At 39.8% G+C, this 21,254-nt stretch overlaps 1 protein-coding gene across 1 annotated transcript in view; it reads right to left on the bottom strand.

The window, feature by feature from the left end:
- MYRIP (myosin VIIA and Rab interacting protein) overlaps nt 1–21,254 on the bottom strand; it is a 191,834-nt gene that overhangs the window by 34,907 nt on the left and 135,673 nt on the right. The window contains 5 exon segments of the mRNA XM_084206520.1: nt 12,428–12,577; nt 14,166–14,246; nt 14,559–14,656; nt 15,265–15,348; nt 17,017–17,153. Of these exon segments, the coding sequence (XP_084062646.1) occupies nt 12,428–12,577; nt 14,166–14,246; nt 14,559–14,656; nt 15,265–15,348; nt 17,017–17,153 (550 nt within the window).

The following is a 21,254-nucleotide window of genomic DNA, read 5'->3' on the forward strand; positions in this document are numbered from 1 at the left end:
CCATTGTGGTGAGACATGATGATCTATTGTTGGCTCAACAGGCCATCTGGTGTAACAATTTGCACAAGTTAAAAATTGAAAAAAAGCAAACAAACAGCCTGTTCCCCAGAAACAGATATGTAACTCAACTGATTTTAATGCAGAATTCTGTTTGCTAGGATATACATACGTAACACCCAATATGCTGAGCAGTTTTATTCCATCTTACTAATGAACTCAGCCTACAATTGCACATCTGTTTAGTTCTAGGAAGGTCACATTTCAAGGCACAACAAGATAAAATACTGTTATAATTGTTTATCAGCCTGACTGCTACGGAGGGGGAAAGGACCTGCCTTTGGTTCCACATGAACAGATCAGATATTTTAGTTTTTACCAAGGAACAAAGAAGTCAGTTTAAATTTGGCCCATTTTAAAAAGCTTTGAGTCCTGCTGATTTCAGTAGAACTCACACTTGCTTTACTGAAAATAGATATATCAAATCACATATGTAGTTGTAGAAACAAGGCTTTCAGAGCTTGAGTCAAGTTGCCTTCCCAGCAGAGTCAGTAGAAGACCATATATGCCAGGTTTTCAAGTGGCCCAGCTGCTTTGCATAAGCCAAGTTGGCACTCTCAAATCTTTGTACATTTTTAGTGATGTTCAAATTACAAATAATTATCTTAATCTGTTACTCTCAAAAGGGCAAGTCTTTGCCTGTATCAGGTCTGCTTTGCACTGGTGCAGGTGAGGTAAAAGAGAACTTGACTTTCAGCTATTTTCAAGTCCCTTCAATTCCCAGGACAGCATAAGCATTGCTGGGAGTCCTGCTGGCTTGAAAGCCACACTTATACCACTTTCTGGCTGCACCTCCTCTCATCTGAAATGCTCCTCTGTGGGACCCATGTACCATGCCAGAAGATTTAATTAACTGCAAATCTTCCTGTATCCTTGGCTCAGCAGTAAAAGGAAACTCAATTAAGCACAAGGGTTTGGCTTCTGAATTGATGAAGAAAAGCCAAAATTATTTCACTAGGTATTTTTTATATTTTCTATAACTACAACTTTGTTAAGCTTGTTCATACAAAGTCACAGGTCCTAATATGATGCATTGGAGTGCATCAAATTTAGTGATATAAACTAGTCACAACAAGTTTGAAGTAATTTTACTATAGGGAATCTTTCAGGTGCATCACTTTTCGAAGTCAGCCATATTCAAGTGTGTATTTAGTCTGTTCCAAGCCTTGAACTAGATCTTTCACTGATCAAGATCATCTGAAGCCTTCTTAACCGTGAAAAAGTAATAAAATAAAATAATTTATTGCAATGCATACAGGTACATACATTGTTTCACTATAGGGAATTTGCTCATGAACTTTGATTTCATCCTGGCAGGATATGCGGACAATATAAACAATTCTGCTACAGATTTGCCATCTGAACTGTGCTGAGTTTTAACTGTGCTGTGGCTCACTTCACTTCATTGTAAAGCTAGAACTACCAAACTTGCCATGCTTTCAATAAATTAGGTCTGGTGTCTGCTGCATCTTTTGAAACCTTTTGTAAAGTTGTTATATACTAGAAGCAGCAAGTTGTTGTGGCTGTCCACGAATATTGTCTCAGGGCACATTCTTATTCCATGTACATATAGCAATCACAAGAGATAAGAGATGCTGAAGACCCGGAAGAAGGAATAGCCTACAGTTCAATCAGTAGTATTTATTTTCCCTTATTACTCAAAGAACTGGATCTTTAAGAAGAATATCAGGAAGAACTTTAGTCTGTAAAATAATAACTGAGACTCCAATAATGAGAGCCATCTTTATGTTTGACAGCTTTCCTGTTTTGTTTAAATGGCAGCTTCTTGTGTGCCTTCTCACTGTTTCATAAACATTGCAGTAAAGTCATGCCATCATAGTGGTGGCAGCATCTGCTCTTTGCTCTCAACTCACCTAAGACCTGCCAGCAGCTTAACCCTGACAAGGCAGAACTTGCCAGGGTTGAGCTGCTGGCAAAACCTGCAAAACCTCCTGAAGGAGCTGGGCACTCCTGCCCCCAGGCTGATGCTTTGGCAGCAAAGCCGTGGCCAGCAGCACCTCGGCAATTTAAATCCAGCTCAGGTGCATCCACACTATAGGGGAGATAAGCTTTGAGGGGGACAAGGAGAGACACAACAGCTTGAAGGTTTTAAAAAGGAGAAGATCAACAGCCTGAAGGATGAAAGGAGCTGAAAAACAAGGAAACACAGAAAAGAAAGTGGACACAGTCCCATGGGGTGTAGTTGCCTAGGATCTGAAATAAGCTCAACCAAACAAGCATACCTAGGAAAAGGCTGATTTTTTCAAGTTGTGTGGCTAAAACTTTTGGGTCAGATCAGAGGGAGGCTGCTCTCCACAGTTTGCAAGGTCTCTGTGGAGCAGGAAATTTGTATTAGGCAGGAACTATTGCTAGGAAATTTCCCCAGAAAATCCAGCTGAAATACAGCAAGGGCTAAGGCTTGTGGTGCCTCCAAAGCTTAGCTTGAGGCCATCCTCATTATTTTTCTACACTTTGTGTGAATTTTTGATAAAATCTGTCTTGGACTGCTCTGCTGGATGTACTGCCTCTTCTCACTGAGGATGGTTCAATGTCACAGAAGGCTCAAGGAGAGAAAAGCAATGGCATGATAAAATAGCTTGGCTGCATCCCTACATTTAGACCCTGAAAAAGGGAGACACTGTTGAACTTGCACTCTTCATTACTACATTTGCAGGTCTCTGTAGTTCTTGTATCTGCAGAGACTGAAATGATCAAGAAGTACCAATGTTCTAATATGCTCCAATTCAGAAGAATATATAAAAGTAGAGGATCAGGTTATTTCTTGTTCTGAAATTTAGTTTTAGGTAGGGCTGGAGGGAGAGATAATAGAATTGTGTTTTACTCAGAAAAGCAGGGGTGGAAAGAAAGCAAAAACATTCATCCCTGAGCAGTTCAAATCACTGGTAGCACTGATAATGACACAAAAAAGGAGTGCCAATAGCCAAGCTTGGTGTAGGAACAGGACAGAAGCACATCCTGGCATGAGAACAGACCAGTCCAAATTGACTGTATTTTTCAGAGCACAAAAGCAAATGTTTGTGTACAAGTTTATCTCCAATCAATTAGCAGCCTGAGTCATGACTCTTTCTGAAATGCAAACGACCTCAAGACCTCTTTTTGTTGTTTTTACAAATCAAGAGCAAACTAGAAAGTTAGTTATTTAGTGCAAGGCATCACAGCAAAAGCCCTCATCCTGGCTGGCACACTTGCATCAACTTAAACTCAGCCAGCACCACTCAGACCCCAGCCCTAGAGCTGCAGCATGGGCTACATCCTCCATCCCTGTGGGTGACTTCACGGCTGCACTGCCCTGTGCAGGCAGCAGAAGCACACATTACTGTGCTGCATCAGTGCCTCTCTTCTCCACAGAGGTAACAGCTCATCTGTAGAGCCACAGGGGATGTCTTTCCCTTGGGGACATTTGTATGGGAAGCAAAACACTGAAAAGAAGGGAACAGGCTTGAGAAGCTTGCCTGGGGGCTACTGCTCCATGTGGTTTCCCGGTGAAGGGATGCACGGAGGTACTGGAGGTAAGGCTGGGTACCCTGATAGGCTCTTGGATCAGTTTGCCTTGGAACAAGGGGTTTCTACTGACCAAATGAAGGAACCATGTCCCTCAAGCTTTATAAACCGCCTACATGCTTGGACTGCATCAAGATGTCAGGGCAGAAGAACCAAAAGTGTCAAAAAAAAAAAAAAAATACAGGAGTCTAGATACAATTTTCAAAATAAGGCAGGAATGTATGAACTTTGGTTTTGGTTTATAAAGACGTGAGATGTCAAGAAAAGAGCTAAAGATACTTGGTGTATTTCCTAGCCAGAAGTTCTCTTCCTCAGCAAACAAAAACCCCAACCCATCCACCAAGTGCTACATTAGGTGTGTTTTTGTGTTATAGATGACAAGGCTGCCCTGCATGTTTGCAGTTGGACACGGCTGGTTTCTGCAGCAAACTGGTGCATCAGCAGATGGCAGTACAGCCCTGCAGATCATTTGCTGTGTTCTGCACGCACCTCACAGAGGCAGGTGCTGCATGCTGGAGTGCTGGGCAGAGCAGCACAGCTCACAAAATACAGTTGGGGTATCGACATGCATTTCTAGACACTTGAGTTAGACGAGTTCCCTGCCAAATCCTGCCTAGTGGCACCTCCTGTGACATATTTGTTTCAATTACAGACACATTACTATCCTTTTTTATTTTTAATTTCCTCTTCATGGATTTCTGTTGCATAGTTTATAATGTCTGGTTGGAGAGAACTCAGCCTTCATTTTTCACTGAACTAGAACTAAAAGGAATCATCTTATTCATTGATGGCCTTCGATAATTTTTTTTTTAAATAGACAAAGTGGTTTGTGAAAACTAAAGAAGGAAGAAATGAATAAAAATAATCCCATCTTCCATTACTGAATAAATATAAATATTTCATTTTCTATCAGTAACAATTTATGAGCTCACTCTTCTGAACATTGAATAAATTAAAGCAAAACAAGTAACCAAAAGCAAGAACAACTTTATAAACCATTATAAAGAATATTGAGTCTAATGTTGAAAATCTATAGATTCTCTACCTTGAACAACTGCCTTATATGTATGCATATTGTTTAGAGAGACAAAATGAAGAATTTGCAATAAAAGCTGAAAAAGTTTGGGTTTCCCCAAAAGATGAAAAAGAATTCTTCTTTCTCCTAAAGAAAAGCCAAAATGGTAATTCAAAATAGGTCCCAAAAGTATCTGATGGGACTTTAGAACTGGATCATGCATATTTTGCCCCCATTTCCATCCTATTTCACCTTGCTTCCACCCTTACACTATGCTTCAGTCTGCTATAACCAGTGAAACAGTAATTTATTCTGCAATTATTTGGAATAGATCAAGGACTCTCCCAGGTCCAGGAGGGACTGGGAACCCCAGGTGCCACAGGCCAGCTGCAGGGTCACCACAGTAGGAGCCCTTGCAGGGACAGGGTCCTCAACACCCATGCTGAGGGAGGTACCTCTGGATTTGGGGAGCAGAACCCTGTGCTGGGCAAGCTCTGACCTGAGTGGTAGCTGCTAAACTGGGCTTTGAGGACTACCTTGTTTATTCAGGGAATCAGCCTAGAACTGACACATAAACTTAGATGACTTAAATGCAACCTTATTGATCTCCTCTCCTTCCTTGCAAATTCTGCAGCTACACCTGCCAGTGGTGCAGCAAATTCCCTTCTCAGCTGTGCTCTGTGAATATAATCAATGCACGGACAGAACCAGTAGGTCTGGCAGCAAATACAGTAGCAATCCCTAAGCATTAACAGCTTATGCATCCTTTGGTAAGAAAACTCCCACACCAGGAAGGAGACAGTATGAGCTTGCAAATGATGCCACTCTGCCACAGCCTATTTATCCTGGAAGTGATTTTTGCTCTGCTCAAATGTATGCAGTCCAGACATCTAGCAGTGGGAGTGAAATACCAAGGGTTTTGAGCATCTGTTCCTTAGTTAATCTTGTATGTGGAAAAGGATCTGTTAACAACCTTCTAAAAAAGGGCAAGAACAGGCAGATTTTCACACTCAATTGAAAGAAAATTCCCTCCTAACAACCCCTTGTGGATATCCCAGCCACCGGAGCAAACCCTTGAACAGCAGGCTGGGAGAAAGCAAAGATAACTGGTCCCTCTCCTGCAAAAGGCTTAGAACATATGTCCTTCAAGGGTCTGCCCACGCTGGCTTTTTGTTCATTAGTGACAGACATTTCCTGGTTGATTGTTTCCATCCTTCTACTGGCCTCTTAGACATCTGATTCCCTTAAAAGCCCTGTTCCTTTAAAAAGACTACAAAAATAATGATTAGCAAATCAGGAGTGGGTCTGTCAGCAGGACGAATGCACAGTTCTTTAGTAATGTGTAGAGCCACATTTGGGTGCACATTTGTTTTGGTTCAGTTTGGATTTGGTTAATCAAGGATTGACCTTGATTAACCAAATGGAGAGAAGGGTTGTAAGGGAGAGAGACAAGAGGGTTTTCCTCAACCAACCCATTGCTGGTGGGCATGCCAGTAGCTCTACACCACCACCTATAGCGTAAAAATAAAAAGGAAAAAAAGCTGGCCCACATGTGAATGGGCTACTGCTTTGTTTGCAAGGAATTTGTAAGCTAGTAATAATGGATATTTCATACTGATCTCAGAATATGAGTATAAACATCCCTTTATTGTACTTCTGAGGTTAACAATTTAGGGAAGTGCTAGGAGCATAAAATATCATAGTTTGATTAATGTAATGAATTTATGGGAGCAAGTCTATTTAAGTTTGTGGAACACAGGCTAGATAATACCAATGCAACTGCAATCCATGCAATGCCTTTACAAAGTAGCCTTGTGCATTTAGCCATTACTGCTCCTCACATGTTCACCCACAGCCCATTCTTTTTCCCTTGAATGTTGTATGACATGTCCTGAAAAAACCTACACAAATGAAACTAAGAACAAACAGGGAAGACACTTCCCAGTTTGAAGACACTGAGAGCTCAGTTAGCATCCAGTATTGCCATTTTACTTGCAGAAGAGAAACAGGAACAGCAAAAGCCAGACCCCTGCTTCTGGTGTAGGACAGGAGGATTTTGCTTTGCTACTAGCACATCTCTCTGGAAGAGTGCTTGTATATAAGAGGGTATGGGGAGGAGGTGAGTCGGCACCCATGTTTCAGGTCTAACTGCAGCCTTACACACAAACACACCTCTTTTTCAAGTGAATGCTCTTCAGTAAACACATTATTCTTTTTTTATCCATCTCTAGGTGTCTCAGTTCCCTGCACAACCTTTCATGTCCTGTTCTGACCCTCATCTACAAAGCTGTGCTCAGCACAGCACTCGCCCATCAGAGAGAATCACTGTATGTCCTACTCAAACACCAGAGGAAGCCTTAAGTGTTCTGTGTTTATTTACTTCTTCCTCTGGCAATATACACCCTGATTTAATCTAAAAATAAAGTAAGGTTTGTCAGGCAGCCCAGCTCTGAGCATCACAGGTTAGACCTGAAAATTCTGCGAAACCCAGAAATGTCTTATGACAGCATCTTTAAAACAACATGAAGCTGAAAGAGCAACATATGAGCTTAATTATTTGGAAAATTGCATTATACAATTACCACCCTTCTCTGTCCTTTCTCCTATTCCCTTTCATGCCTTAAAAACCTATCTTGGTTGGCTGACAGTAAGCGCAATGCAGCTGAATGTAGGCCTGCATGGGCTCGATCATGTACCTAGCATCCAAAACTGTTTTGGAAGTTTGCCAAGTACACGGATAGCACTGTGAAACCAAAAACCAGCAATCTTATGCTAGAGATACATCTCAAGAAGAATCAAAAACTCAAGCTACACAAACAACTTTAAAAGCACAATCCTGAAGTGTTTAGCCTTGGTCTGATAATTTAGCCACCTGAGCCTTAAAATCTGGCACTAGTTGCTGAGCCAGAATCACAGACTAGTTGTATCCTATCCTTCTGCAGCATTGGAAGGAGGGAAATCAACCAGATTACCATGGACAGAGCCTTCTTAATCTGAAACCCAGATTGTTTTTGCAGTGAGATTACAATGTTAGAGTGCCACCTGTGGAGTCAGCAGATGCCAGTATTATCTGAAACCTGGAAAGTATTTAGAGAAAGTTGGGTCTTCAAATAATAAATATTAATTAAAAAGACACATTATTTTTAGAACACCAAATACTTTTCTATCTCAAAATTCACTGTTCTTTCCCATTCAGTGCAAAGAAGATGGTGCTGCAGTTGGCTTCTTTCAAAGGAAGCAATACAGCAAATAACCCATTGGAATCCAGCTGATGGGCCTCTGGATGAATGCACACCTGCCTCACTGGAAGCAGGTCCCAGCAATACATGCCATGCAACCTTCTGATGCCAGCTCCTGTACAAAAGTGAAAAGTTCCAGCTTCCCTCTGACATGACACATTTATTTATTAGACATAAATATGATGTTTCTGATGCAGTTATTGACAGGTAGGAACTGATGTCAGCTACAGTGTTATGTCTCACTTATCTGAAATCCCTCTCCCACTATGCTGCATGACTGCTAAACAGAATTCCTCCTCAAAAAGGTTTCCTTCAAGCACTTTTGTTTGACGCAAACCTTAAAAGGTACAGAGAACTTGCAAAACCTCCAGGGATTTCCAAAGCAGTGCTAAGCCTCAAGCCTGTAGAACCTTCCTTTTCTTTAAAACAAATCAAATTGAGGGGGAAAAAAAAGGAAGAAAAAATAAACAACCTGCAGTACACTGTGGACCTTAAAATTAGCTTAACCAGTATACTTCTGCTTCCCCTGAGATGCATCATAATGTGTATTTAATGAAATCCTCCTTTTCCCTATATCCCTAACTGTTTTATATACAATAAATTATGGATGAGCTTCTGTTTATATATGCAATCTTTATGCTGTAAAATAAAGACCACTAATACAGCACTTAAAACACACCAGGGTGCCTTCACTTCATCAATGTTTAAATGGGATACAATTTGCCAACTGGTCATTTGCTCTCTGGCTGGCAGTGATGTATGGCAGGCGAACCGGACTGAGAGAACAGAGGAGCATCCACTCATTGCACTGCACTCCTCTTATCCCAACACTGCACAGCCTTTGCTTATTGGTAATGAGAAACAGATGGTGCCATCCATCTCTTTTTATGAGATGAGGAAATAAAATATTCAGCCCTGTTTCACTATTTTTAGCCTGAGCAAAGTTTCTCAAAGAAATCTAAGAGGGAAAAAAAAGGAGAAATGTCTGTAGCTACTAGCACACCATACTACTGCTGTTAAACAACCAATACTAGAGTTTGGAAGTGGAAAGTGAGGAACTTTAACTTATTTAATCACTTTTGCAAGAGCTTTTGGATGAGCATAGATGTAATGCAGGGCTTACAGAGACCACTGGAAGTTTCTGGCTGATATAGATGATGTTATAGATGGATAATGACATGATTGGCTCTCGCAATTAAAATATATCTATTGTGTGAATATTAAGAAAAGCTTTAGTGATGTATAGTTATGTTATTGTAGTTTAGATGTCCTCTGTTGTCCCCATAGTTCCCTTTTCCCTCCCTGTATTGTTGTCTAGGACAGGGAAAAAGAAGGTGTGCGCATGTGCCCCTTGCACGGGGCAGCTGGGAATAGAAAAACTTGTTGCTTAGGGGATGCGGCATGGCAACACCTGATCTCCAGTCAAGTTACAAGAAAGCAGTCTCCACTGAAAAATGGCGAAGAAGAGCTGACTGATAGACTTTGGGAAGGGCCAGGGCTGGCTGATGCAAGCCCCAGGGGTATAACAGACTGAGCATCCATCTTGAAGATGAACCAGCCACGTGGTATGCATGAGGGGCAGTTCCCAGCGCTGTAGCTTTTTCCTTATGTAGTCCTTTGTTGTATTTTTGCTAAGGTTTAATAAACCTTTTTAAATTTTCAAAGTGAGCAGCTGTCTCTAACAGATGAGCTGTAAACAAATAGCTGTGATAAAAAGAAAAATTTCCTGGCAGGTGAAACCACAAGGCGATATCTGTTTACTACAGCACCCCCCAACTCTGTAAGAAGTGACTTTGGTAATAAAAAGCAATGCAACAATAAACGTGGGTTTCTAAAGGCCAGTGTTACAGCATGCAATTGTTGTGTGTTTTATATTATTATTTTCATTGCACTAGCAAAAGCACATATACTATCTTCTGCACAAAAGACAAAAAAAAAATTCCTCTAAGATAAATTTTCAGTTTTAAATTATGAAATTCTGACTGGCTTAAGATTTGCTATCCTTACCTCCCTTTCCTCTGCATGCCTGTCTTTCTGTTAATCATGTTTCTTCTTTCCTTTGATTTAATCTATCCTGCCTTTGCTAATTTGTTAGCCTGTATAACAAAGAAATACTTGAACAGGGGAAGTTCTAGTTAAATAACCTTTACTGGGAAACAGGATCACACACCTAAATCTGTCACAGTAATAGTCTCCTTGGATAGCTTTGATAGAAAAAAAAAATGAAAACTTGTTTTTCTTCTTCCTTCCCTTTGGATTGCTGTGGCTACTGTGTCTGTCCACAAAAACCTCAGTTACACTAGGAACACCTGTGCTAATAAATCTGTTGCAGCAGACCCCTGTGGTGTGTACTAATATTAAAAGGTTTTTATCATTACAGGCAGATCTCTGCCTAAACTAAATCATCACACACAGATCAATACCAGGATGTATATACAGAAATCAAGAGTTTGGAGTTTCTTTGTCAACTTAATGTCATCAGTTAGGAACTAAGAAAACTTAACTTATTGTAGTGGAATTCAAGAAGATTTGCTGTTACAGACTTGGACTCAGGAGTTCCTGGGAGGCAGTAAGGAATTATGCCTGGGATGGGCATAGGGCCTCTCTGCCAGCTTCTGTAGAAGCTAGGTTTTGTTATGGAAAGAAAAAAAATTGCAATTCTTTTGGCAGAAAAGATAACTTTATCACACAATATACAGAAGAGAAGGTGATGTGGTTTAGTCCTGCACATCTGACATATGGACCCTTCCCATTTGTTGTTGAATGAAAACGAAGTGGAATGGAAAGCAAGCTCAGAAAAGGAATTTGAGTTGTTTCAGCACTGTTGATGAGAATCAAGCAGGCTGTAAGTGCTCTACATTCACTCTGCACAAATTGCCTTTCAGTAGGCTTTCAGTGACTTTAATTGTGCTACCTAACAGCCTAACACGGGTGCAACTATCTTAGCTATACTTCCTTTACAAGGGTGTCTGGTCATACTAATAAAAATCTCCTCTACTCAGAGCAAAGCAAAAATAAACATATATACACTTCAAAGGAGAAAAGAAGAAGATAACACAACCCTAGCAAAGCAAAAGGCAGAAACTATATTTATGGGAGAGATGAAACAAGTCACAGCAGATGGCCAAATTCATTCATGTTCCTTAAAACACTCTGGGAAGACAGTTGGAACAAATGGTGAAAAATATGGCAAAAGACCCTGTACAAAGAGGTAGAGTGTCCTTATAAAATACTGTACACATCTGGATCTCTAGTACTGACTGATGGCTACAGAAGTTTTGAAGTTGTTTGCACTTCAGTGTGACATTTCTGCTTCTCTGGTGTTTTTCACAAAGTCTACTATTACTCAAACCAATGAGCCTCCCTCTGGCAAAAAAATCAGGAATAAATCGTTACTTCAGAAGAGAATTTCTAAATGTGTTGAGTTCAAAGTTAACTTTCCAAATGCAGGTTCTGGTATAAAGACTGAGGGTTTAAACAGCGTATTTCTCTGAGTCCTGTCCTTAAAAAAGAAAACTCATTTGAGTCAGACACAAAATTAACTCTCTCCCTCCTGGCTTTTATATTCCACAAACAACTTGCCTAGGAGTGACAGAGCAAAGCACTTGAATCGTGCTCCCCCTAACCTGTGATCACTTATTAACAGCGGGACATTACAGGCAGTACCCCTTCATTTTACAAATAGTTAGAAGACCAGAGTGCAAGTCTGTATCTCAGCAACTCTGGCCCACAGTCAATATTCTGGCATAAATCTGTTCTCACTGGGAATGTAAGTGAGCAAACTTAGCTGGGAACTAGGACATAGCCCACGTACAGTTCTGGTGGTTCTGCTTAGCGAGGGAGAGGTGGTTACTGGAAGAGCAGCAGGACACTTGGGAGCAGCAGCTTAAACCACAGTGTCAAAATGCACTGGAACTAACTCATCTGTCACTGTCTTCCCTCTCTGATTGTCAAAGTGCTTGTCCAAGCCTACAGCTTATTTTCACTGCTTTTTACTTGCTGCTCTCTTAAAACTGTTACTAATGCAGCTTGTCAGATTTTCTTCAGCTTTATAGCAGGAGATAAAGACATTGTGCTGAGAAATAAGTGGAAGGAGGAAACACTCTTTAGTGTAAGACATAAATGGTGCTCTGCAGCTGAGTTTCCTTTTTTGTTGCTGGTGGTGGCTGTTTTCTGTAAGATGGCTAAGGAGAAAAAGAAACAGTGCAGAAACCTAACTTTATACAAAAGAAAACATAACAGTCAGTGACAACTTACATAAAAGTTAAGTGAGCAGAAAAACTGTTTTGAGGAATAAACACTGAGGCATTGAGTCCTGCCAGCATTCAAATCAAGCAGTGAGACTGTTCATATCACAAACTTAGTCCTCCCCAGCACAGTCACCAAAACCACACAATGTCTCTGATGTACCTCCATGGCCCATGGGATGTCAGGAGAGCATGCAACTTAGTGACAGCTTGTCCAGATGCAGAATTGATGCTTGTTCTCTGCAAGTCTCTATGTACCATTCCAGGCAGCAAGTATACTTATCCATGACTGCAATCTTCTGGCTTTGTGCCCCAGAAAGCAGGGATAGCTGTGCAGTGCCACTCACCCACAAGGTGTAGGAGCCCCTGCGGCTCCCTGGGAACGTCAGCATGCTCTGGTCCGAGACGGCGCCGGACGCCAGCCCGCTGCTCCGCGACGGGGGCCATTCCAAGTCGGCCTCCGCCTGCTCGGGTTTGCTTTTCTGCTTCTTTATAATCTGCAGGGTAGGGGAGAAATGGGGTGGGAGGGGACAGGAAAATGCTGCTGGGGAAATACTGTCTGAGCCATAAGGGGAAGATCTAAATGAACCCCATCTTAAGGCAAGCTCCCCAGGAAAAGCATTTGACTTTCCCGCTGCTCTAGCTCCAGCTCATGCAATTACTTCTCATCTGAAGTCCTACCGCTTGCAAGCACATAAGCAGGGATGCAATATATAACAGTGCCTGTAGGAATATCAGAGGTGAATTACATAAACATAGAAACCTGTTGCTACAGTAACACTTTAGCAGCATCTAAGTGTCAAGTATTTTCTCAGACAAGACTTTTTGCCAAGAAACATAAAATACTAGATAGGAGGGGAATTTCAAAGGCTCCCATGACATGCAGACACATTCTAGTGAGAACAAAGAGGTCTAAGGTCTCTAGACACTCTTTTTATTTTTGTAAATCTACACCATCTTAAGACAGAGAGCTCATGTCTCCCTACACTGACAGATTATATCCTGCATCACTTCGTTTCCACAACTGAAATATATCTACAGAACATTATTCTATGGCATAAAAGATCTTGTTAGGCAGCTCTTGACAAAAACAGTAGCAATTCAAGCTTGGCTGAGAGAGGCTCTGGACTATGAAACACCCGATAAACAGACTTACTTGATAGTCTAAAGTCACTCTTAAAAAAGAAGGCAGATTATTTTTCAGTGAGCTGCTGCTCTTCTGGCTTTTCTTGACAGCATTATAAACAACATGTTCCTCTTCTGGTGTGTGATCCATACACTGTTAAATGCCACAGCCTATACAAAGATGTATAGGCTGTGGCATTTAACAAGACATACAAGATGTGGCATCTAGCTTACTTCACATGGAAGGAGACTACCTTAGCAGAGTGGTTACTTCACTGATCACAGGACCTTAATAGTGCTCTGTTCACACTCATCTTGCCTTACTCCGAACTGTCCATACAAACTTGAGGGGTATTTTTTCCCACTAGCCCTCCACTTTCATTCTGCCAACCATGAGCTTTGCAGGGAGAAGAATGAGCTTTACTTTAAAAGCCACAAAATTCAGACATGCCAAGGGTTCTGTGATTTTTGAGTGTCTCTTGCACAGCATCATTAAGAGAATTCTGTGTTAATGATTGATGTTTTCTCTGAACATGTTGCAAGGTTCAGTAGAGGGTATGGTCAGAAGTCCTACTTCTTTACACTGTCAAACTGTATCTTCTGGGAAGCGATGTATATGGTAAAGAGCCATACCTCTTGACATTAGAAAACTTTGTGCCTGTGGGGAAGTGGAATACAGATGTAAAATTCCATCAAGCAAGGACCTTGCCTTCAAGAAAGGGCATCACAAACCTCAAGGAGTGGTACCTCAGCTCTGAACATGCAGGACATCAGGTTAGGCACTGGATTGATCCTACTTATAAACTGATCTCTGTCAGACGTAGCTGATGAAGCTGACACTGTCGTTGTTAATTTACTTTACTTTCTACTTAGGTGTCATTCTTTTTGTTGTTAGCACTGTTTGAGCTCTAAAACGTTGTGTTTTGGCTACTAAACATAAGGGGAAAATGCATGCCATACCTTCTGCACAATGGTTGTGGCTAGCTCTTCTATGAGGTCCTCCTTGTGCTCCTGCAAGTAACAAGCTTCATTCTGCTTGTCCTGCATGAAAACAGATATCTGTATTTGCTAAAATCACATAAAAACAGCCTTCCACAGAAAATGTATAGACTGGGAAATGGGTAATATGCCCTATTGGCACTGTGGGAAGAAATGACAGGCACTTAAAAGTGCAAGTCACCTTCTGGAATGCAATGTGCATCTTGGATACCAGTTCATAAAACCCATGCCCAACTCTTTAGGTATATCATGAGATAGTCACTACTTCATCATGTTTTCGTTTACACCACTACCCAAATTAAAAGAAACATGGTTGTCCTATTTAAATTAATACTTTTTTTTTGAAAGTGTTACCAGGCTGTCACTGTAGGTCTCTGCCTTAGAAATAGCTTCTTCCACTGCTTCCTCTGCAACACGTAAGGCCACAGCAAGGGTATCCATCATGCTGTGTCCTAGATGAAGAATAAGATAAAACCACCATGTTTTTTATATATGTACATTTTGCATAATGAGCTCTAAAATTCAGACTCATACTCTGAACACATATTCAAATCCTAAATTGTTCATGAAAAAGTTATTTCCTCAATCCAGAAATATGCACAGTAAAATAAAAAAGAGAAATTTGTTGCAATCTCTAAGTTTCTGCTTAAATGTAAATCTTAGATATAATAAAACATGACATATTTTATGTTGCTTATTTTAGACTGCAGCAAAATAGTTTGGAGGAAATAACTGAAAGAAAATTTGTGAAGTTCCAATAAGCAGGAACAATAAAATTTAGGAAAGAGAATGAAAAAAATTTATGAGCACAGGAAAGGAAATGGGAGGGAAGTAACAAAACCTGAACATTAAGAAAATCACACTAGAATAGGCACGTAGTAAGTGTAATGCTGAAGCAAGATGTCCCAGCATGGTACACAAAAGACTTTTAGTGTCTTGTTGAATGTTCAAAACATTGATATGGACCTGTGGACAAGACTTCCCAGCACTCTAAGCTACTTGTCCAGTAATTCAAAGTGTAAGAACTACTTTTCAATCAAATGAGATTTTAGCAGCATACCTTCTGTCTGTTGGTAGAAGGTAGAATCACTGCCACAAATGCTTCCTTCATTCTCAAGGCTTCCTTCATACAAACTTCCTTCTGCTAAAAAGAAAGACAGAATCATGTGTTACTATAAGAAGCATCCATTAACAACCAAGGCATTATTAGATTAGAATATTCACTCAAGATATGGTGGCACTGCACACCATGAGGGATAACTGGAAAACTCCTTCTAGCTGTTGCTGTTGGATAAATCATGACTGCAGCAGCTTTTGTACAAAACATGACTGCTTTCATATCAAAGACTTCTCATTCATTTTGAATAGAAAAAACTATTACCACAGTAAAAAGAGAGAAAAAGAAGCTACCAGACATAAAACTTACATGGCAGAAGTTAAGTACAGGGAATTTGACTTTACTATGACATTTGGTGTAGAAAGAGATTCTTCATTTTAAAGGGCAATGCTGTATAAATAAAGCAAAACCCAGACACCTATACTAGTATTTATCTTCAAAGGGAACAAAAGGTTTACCTAACAGTCACAGGGATAGCAGAAGAAAGTTAGCAATGACATTTAGACTCAAAGGCCTTCCTTAGAAAGGTTTCACTGAGAGTGCACATGCCACTGCAACTCATCATTGCATTGTTCACACTTCCATTCAAGCACCCAATCACTGATTCTATGGCTAAAAAAAAGCCATACATCATATAAAAGTTGGGAAGCATCCCTGGCCACAGTTTTTATTTCCATTGTCCCATTTGTGCCCTAACTGAAACAAGAATTGCTTGTCCTCACACAAATTTGTTCTCAGTTGTTAAGGAATCGTCTCATGAAATATGAATTTTATACCCAAAAAGGAAAAAAAACACTATTAAATCACAATTTAATAACTAGGCTGCTTGTTCCTAGAAGCTTTTATGTCAATTTTCATAATAAACACCTACAATTTCCACTCAGGACTAGAGCCATTCTATATATTCTCAGAAAAAGACAAAGGAAGGACTATAGAAAAATTACAGTCTCTTTACAAATTCTGAAAGAATTACAAGAGTAAATTATCTAGTCCAATAAATCCAGTGAAATGTCAAATATTCAGCTAGTTGTGTTCTAAGTAACTTGCTGAATTTACCAGTATGACACCAAGCTCCACTTCTTTAAACTTCTTTCTGACTCCAACCACTCTTCTCATGGGATGAGGCATTAGAAGAGCACAGTTAGGGGTGAGTTGTGTCTTCACTTAAAAGGTTGATGCCAATACTTTATCAGTATCTTTATCTATTTACAAACATCAATACAAAAATAAAATGTGGCCAATTTCAGATCCTTAAGCATGCAAAACTCTAAGTAAGGAAATGTCAGTTTTGGTCAACTTGGATACTGAATGTATCTCATGTTAATCAAATTTTGCTTCAAACACTACAGGAATATGCCTATGATCAAATGTTGAAGGCAAAATTATTTTCTCATTCTTTGACTACTCAGAACAGTGAAAAATTTGGGGACACAAGCTAGAATATAAACTGCAATTTGCTTTATAGACAGTTCTTCTGTATCGGTGACATAATTAAGATTAAACATTGTTTGAATTCTTTAACAGCTCTCTAGACACTTCATCCTTTTCTCTCTCCGCTGAGGTATTTCTTTCACAAACAAGAAAATTGTGTTTAAAAACCTCTCTTGAAATAATCTCAGAATTTCCATTGTCTCAGCTTCTGTGTTAAAGCAGATGAGAATAGATCTTATAAGAAATCAACAGAGCTGTTCTTACCTATTGTATCAGGACAAAGTCCACTCTCCAGTCTATGCTTCCTGTATAAGTTCTTCAGGACCTTGGCACTCCCAAAACACTTAAAGCGGCTTTTAACATTATTATAGTACCAATCCAGAGACTGGGTCCTTAGGAGCCTAAAACAGAGAAATAAACTACATATTTGGAATGATTCTGCAACACATAAATGTGGGAAAAAATATTTTAGGCCTCAGATCACAAACCTGTTCATTTCTGGATACTTTCTTTATTGTTTGTACTTTGCAAATGTCTGGTATACTACAGCAAGGAAAAATCCCATTTACTTATGGTTAAGCCATAAGTAAATATCTTTTTCACATTACTCAAGGGCTTATTTGGTTTTGGTACTATCAGACGAGGCTGTCTCACCTTTTACATTGCAATGCTCACACTAAAAACTCTTATAAAAAACAAAGCCGTGAAACAGCACAGGGCTTAAAAATAGCCTTCATTTACAGAGCTTTACAGATAATGCAAGAACACAAGCCCATCACTGTGCCACAAAACCCCTGCATTGACATAAAAAAAAATCACTGCTTTTATCTGGGAAAAATAGAGTCAACAAAACCTTACAGAGCACCTCAAAGCAGAATGAGCCGCAGTTTGCTTTCTCACTTTCCACAGGGAGCATCACTGACAACAGTAATTCATCTTAACAGACTTGTCCCCAGAGCTCAGACATTTTACAAAGCCATGAGGTACTGGCAAGCTCTGTATCGTTTCCAGTGTGGCATGTGGCAACCTGCTCCACCTGTTCCTTTAGCAGTGCAAGGAGAGAACCTGTGCCATATTCCCAGGCAAAAACAGCCTCGGGTGACTGCAGGGAAGTCCACTGCAGACCTGTACATTTCCTATTCAGGATGTCACTGGGGGGAATCCTAGGGTTCCACCTATAAATTAAAGCTGATTTATTCTTAACAGAAGATTTAGGAGAACAAAAGGCCAAAGTCAGTGTCCAGGGTCAATATATGAACCCCTAAAGAAATTGTGTCACCACCAGGAGGGCCAGACTCTCAGCATTTCCAGACTTCAACATACACAGATGATTTAACCCCATTTTTAAACCCAGGGCCATGTTGAAAACCAAAATAAAATTACAGTCTCACTGTCACCTTTACATTTTCCTTCAGGGACTCTGAACTTTTCCTTGTAAAGTGTAAGGCTAGAGACAATGCACAATTTTTGTTTTGTCACCTACTGACAGAGTAGAAATGTAGTTCTTAATCAGCACCACCAAACCTCAGGAGATTCTCAGTAACCAACAAACAAACATGCTGAGCCTGGGGGTTCAACTACGTGTTTCCAGTCTGAATTCAGACTTTTAAGATAAAAATGAACATCCACTTCATGAAAAGCAGAACATCATGATACAGTCCACTTGTCTGTCATCACCAGAACATGCTTAGTAGCAAACACCAGCAGTGGAAAATTAAAAACAAAAATCACTGAAGCCTATCATAATTCAAACTGTGAACCCTTAAAGTTTCATTAGCTGCTCTACAGAAGACAAGTGAAGAAAGAGCTCATAATGGAACAGAAGTCTATTTTTTCTGTTTTTTCTGCATTCTGTCTCAGCAATTAGATGCAGGAGAGATGTTTACAGATAATGTAAGAATATTAGCCGTTTAATATCTATTTGCACAGTAATATCCCAAGCCTAACTATGGCTCCCAGGAGGCTGATTAGTTCCAATAGTCACTATTCTACAAATATTACTAACATGTGACAAGGGCAAAAATCCTTTTTTTTTTTTTTTTGGGAAAGCATCCTTACATGTGGTGCAGAAATGACTCTGATGAAACACAAGTGTGCAGAGCACAAACAATGGGAAGGATGCCTTGGTCTGTCTGTGAAGTACAGGGTTTCTGAGTCCCCTGTTGGCACTAAGAGATCTGTTATGATGCCTGTCCAAGACCTGACCCACTGACCAAAGCTTCGCTGCTGGCACAGTGATGAATCTGAATGGAGGGAAATTTCTCTCCCAAAGCTGCAAATTCTTTGGCATTTTGAGAACCTGCATCCTTTGTGGGCAGGAAACAATTGCTCTCATGTAAACTACATCAGAATACTCTCTTCTACTTGCTGAATTTCATTCACTTTTATCCACTGAGTTTCTACAGAACCTGACAGGGTAAGATTAGTCACTAGCACAGAGTCACAATCATTATGAAGGATAAAACACAGCATGACTGGGTTGGAACTGCCTTAGCAGGAGCTATTGACCAGAAAGGATGCTCTTCTGCCCAGTAAATGCAGTGTTCTCCAAGCTGTCCACAAAAAAGTATTGCAGCACCATCCCCACTAGGGGACTCACAGCACTGGGATCCTCAAACGCATTGTTTTAGGGCTCAGAAGATCCTGACTAGCTACCTCAGCATGTTTACCCAGCAACCTCAGCTGCACTAGCTCAAAATGCTAAACTTGTCATCTTGGAAGCCAAGCAGACCCAGTTGCTAATACTCAGACAGAGTGATAAGATAAAAAAAAAAACAAAACCAGAGTGTGTCACCTATCTTTGAATGCTCTGTGAGTTAGGATAGCCAGTTATGAATGCTGACCTGGCAGCTTGGGAAAACAAAAGAAGTGATTAATTGCAACTTTGCTTCCTCATCTTTTTCCCTGTGTCACCATATTTTTCTGGGTTTGATCAATACTTCTTGTATTAAAGCAGGAAGCTAACAGCACTGGTTTTTTGATAAAGTGAGAATGCAACTAAAACAGGTTTTTAATTTCTAATGATAACATTTTCTGTATGTGAATTTTGGAAGAGTCAAAAGGATAGAGATTATACATCTCAAAGTAACCATGAAAGGAGATGCTTGCCTCTTTGTACTAGTTAATCTGGTGTAAACACAAGGATTTTTTATTTTTTTTATTTCTTTTTTTTTTTAGGTTTCCTTGTTGCTGCAGGATTAACACTTTGTGAGTAATCTAATAATTTCATGCTTCTCTCCTATGAGCTGGAGAGCTACCAACACTACAAATCTATGCCTAGGTCCTGAACATGTTTTATAACAGATTACAATGCCTCCTCTAAAGCTTTTCAGCCTCTTAACTTTCAAATAAGTCACAATGTCCCTGCTGATTCCTCCTAGGGAGAAAGGATTTGGAGAAGAGAGAACTTCTTTTATAGATACTAAAATAAAGGACTCACTCAAAAGAGAAATAAGAGCATTTTCACCTCGTTTCAAAATCCTTTAATGCTGACCTATATTTTAAAGCTGTTTCCTGCAAAAGTGGTCCATGAGTCCAGAATAATGAAAGTCTATGACAGTGCTAGCATTAAATTGTTGGAATGAAACACTTCCCTTATAAGCCTTAACAGAAAGTGTGCAAGTTCTGTCCGTGAAACAAAAAATTCACACTTAAAGGATATCATTTGTCTGAATTTAATGAAGCAGGATTGGTTGAAGCCATTTTTTGCTCTTTCTGTGCAACAAAGACCATTCTGTCTTTATAGAAAAACAGCTTTAAACACTAAGGACATTATTTATGTTATATAATATTGCCACAGATTTGAGTTGCATTTTGAAGTGCTTTTGGCAGAGGAAAATACTGTGATTTTAAAATTCTGTTATATTAGAAAGTGTGAAAGACAGGAAAATTCTTTTGATTTAACATTAAAACTTGAACAAGTATTATAAAGCCCGTCCTTTTTATAGTGCCACAATATCTTTGTCTTAATCAAGCAGCACCATGAGAAAGGATAAGCCCATTAAAATCTTTACAGTTTTTTTTCAGTACACTTCTCACCTAATGCACCCAAAATAGTAAAATTCCAGCCTTTCCTTCAGGAAAAAAAGTACACCAGCTGTGTTGGGAAGTGGGGACATGAACCACCTCCCTAATTATTAGTGATGACCAGAAGACAATCACATGAAAGACATCACTCACACAGTATTCAGAACATAGGAGATGTTTTAGTGTTTGATTTACCACATTAATTCTTTTTTCTTCTAAAAAGTTGAGAGGTTTTACTTGGTCTAAAGGCAATATGAAGCTTCTGCAAGTACTTTTCTCTAAAAGGTTGTACCAATTTAATATGTATGACCTTAATCTCTATTCATAATACAAAGAAGTGTTTAACAACAACATTTTTCCATGTTTTCATTTTCCCATGAACTCTGTGAGAAGTTTCCCCCACAAGATGAACTAGTCACTTACTGAGCTGCAGTCTTGTTTCTCTAAGTCAGGAGGTGCTTCCTGAAATCTTACAA

This window comes from Fringilla coelebs (assembly GCF_963513975.1).
Source record: "Fringilla coelebs genome assembly, chromosome: 1".
Lineage (NCBI taxonomy): Eukaryota > Metazoa > Chordata > Aves > Passeriformes > Fringillidae > Fringilla > Fringilla coelebs.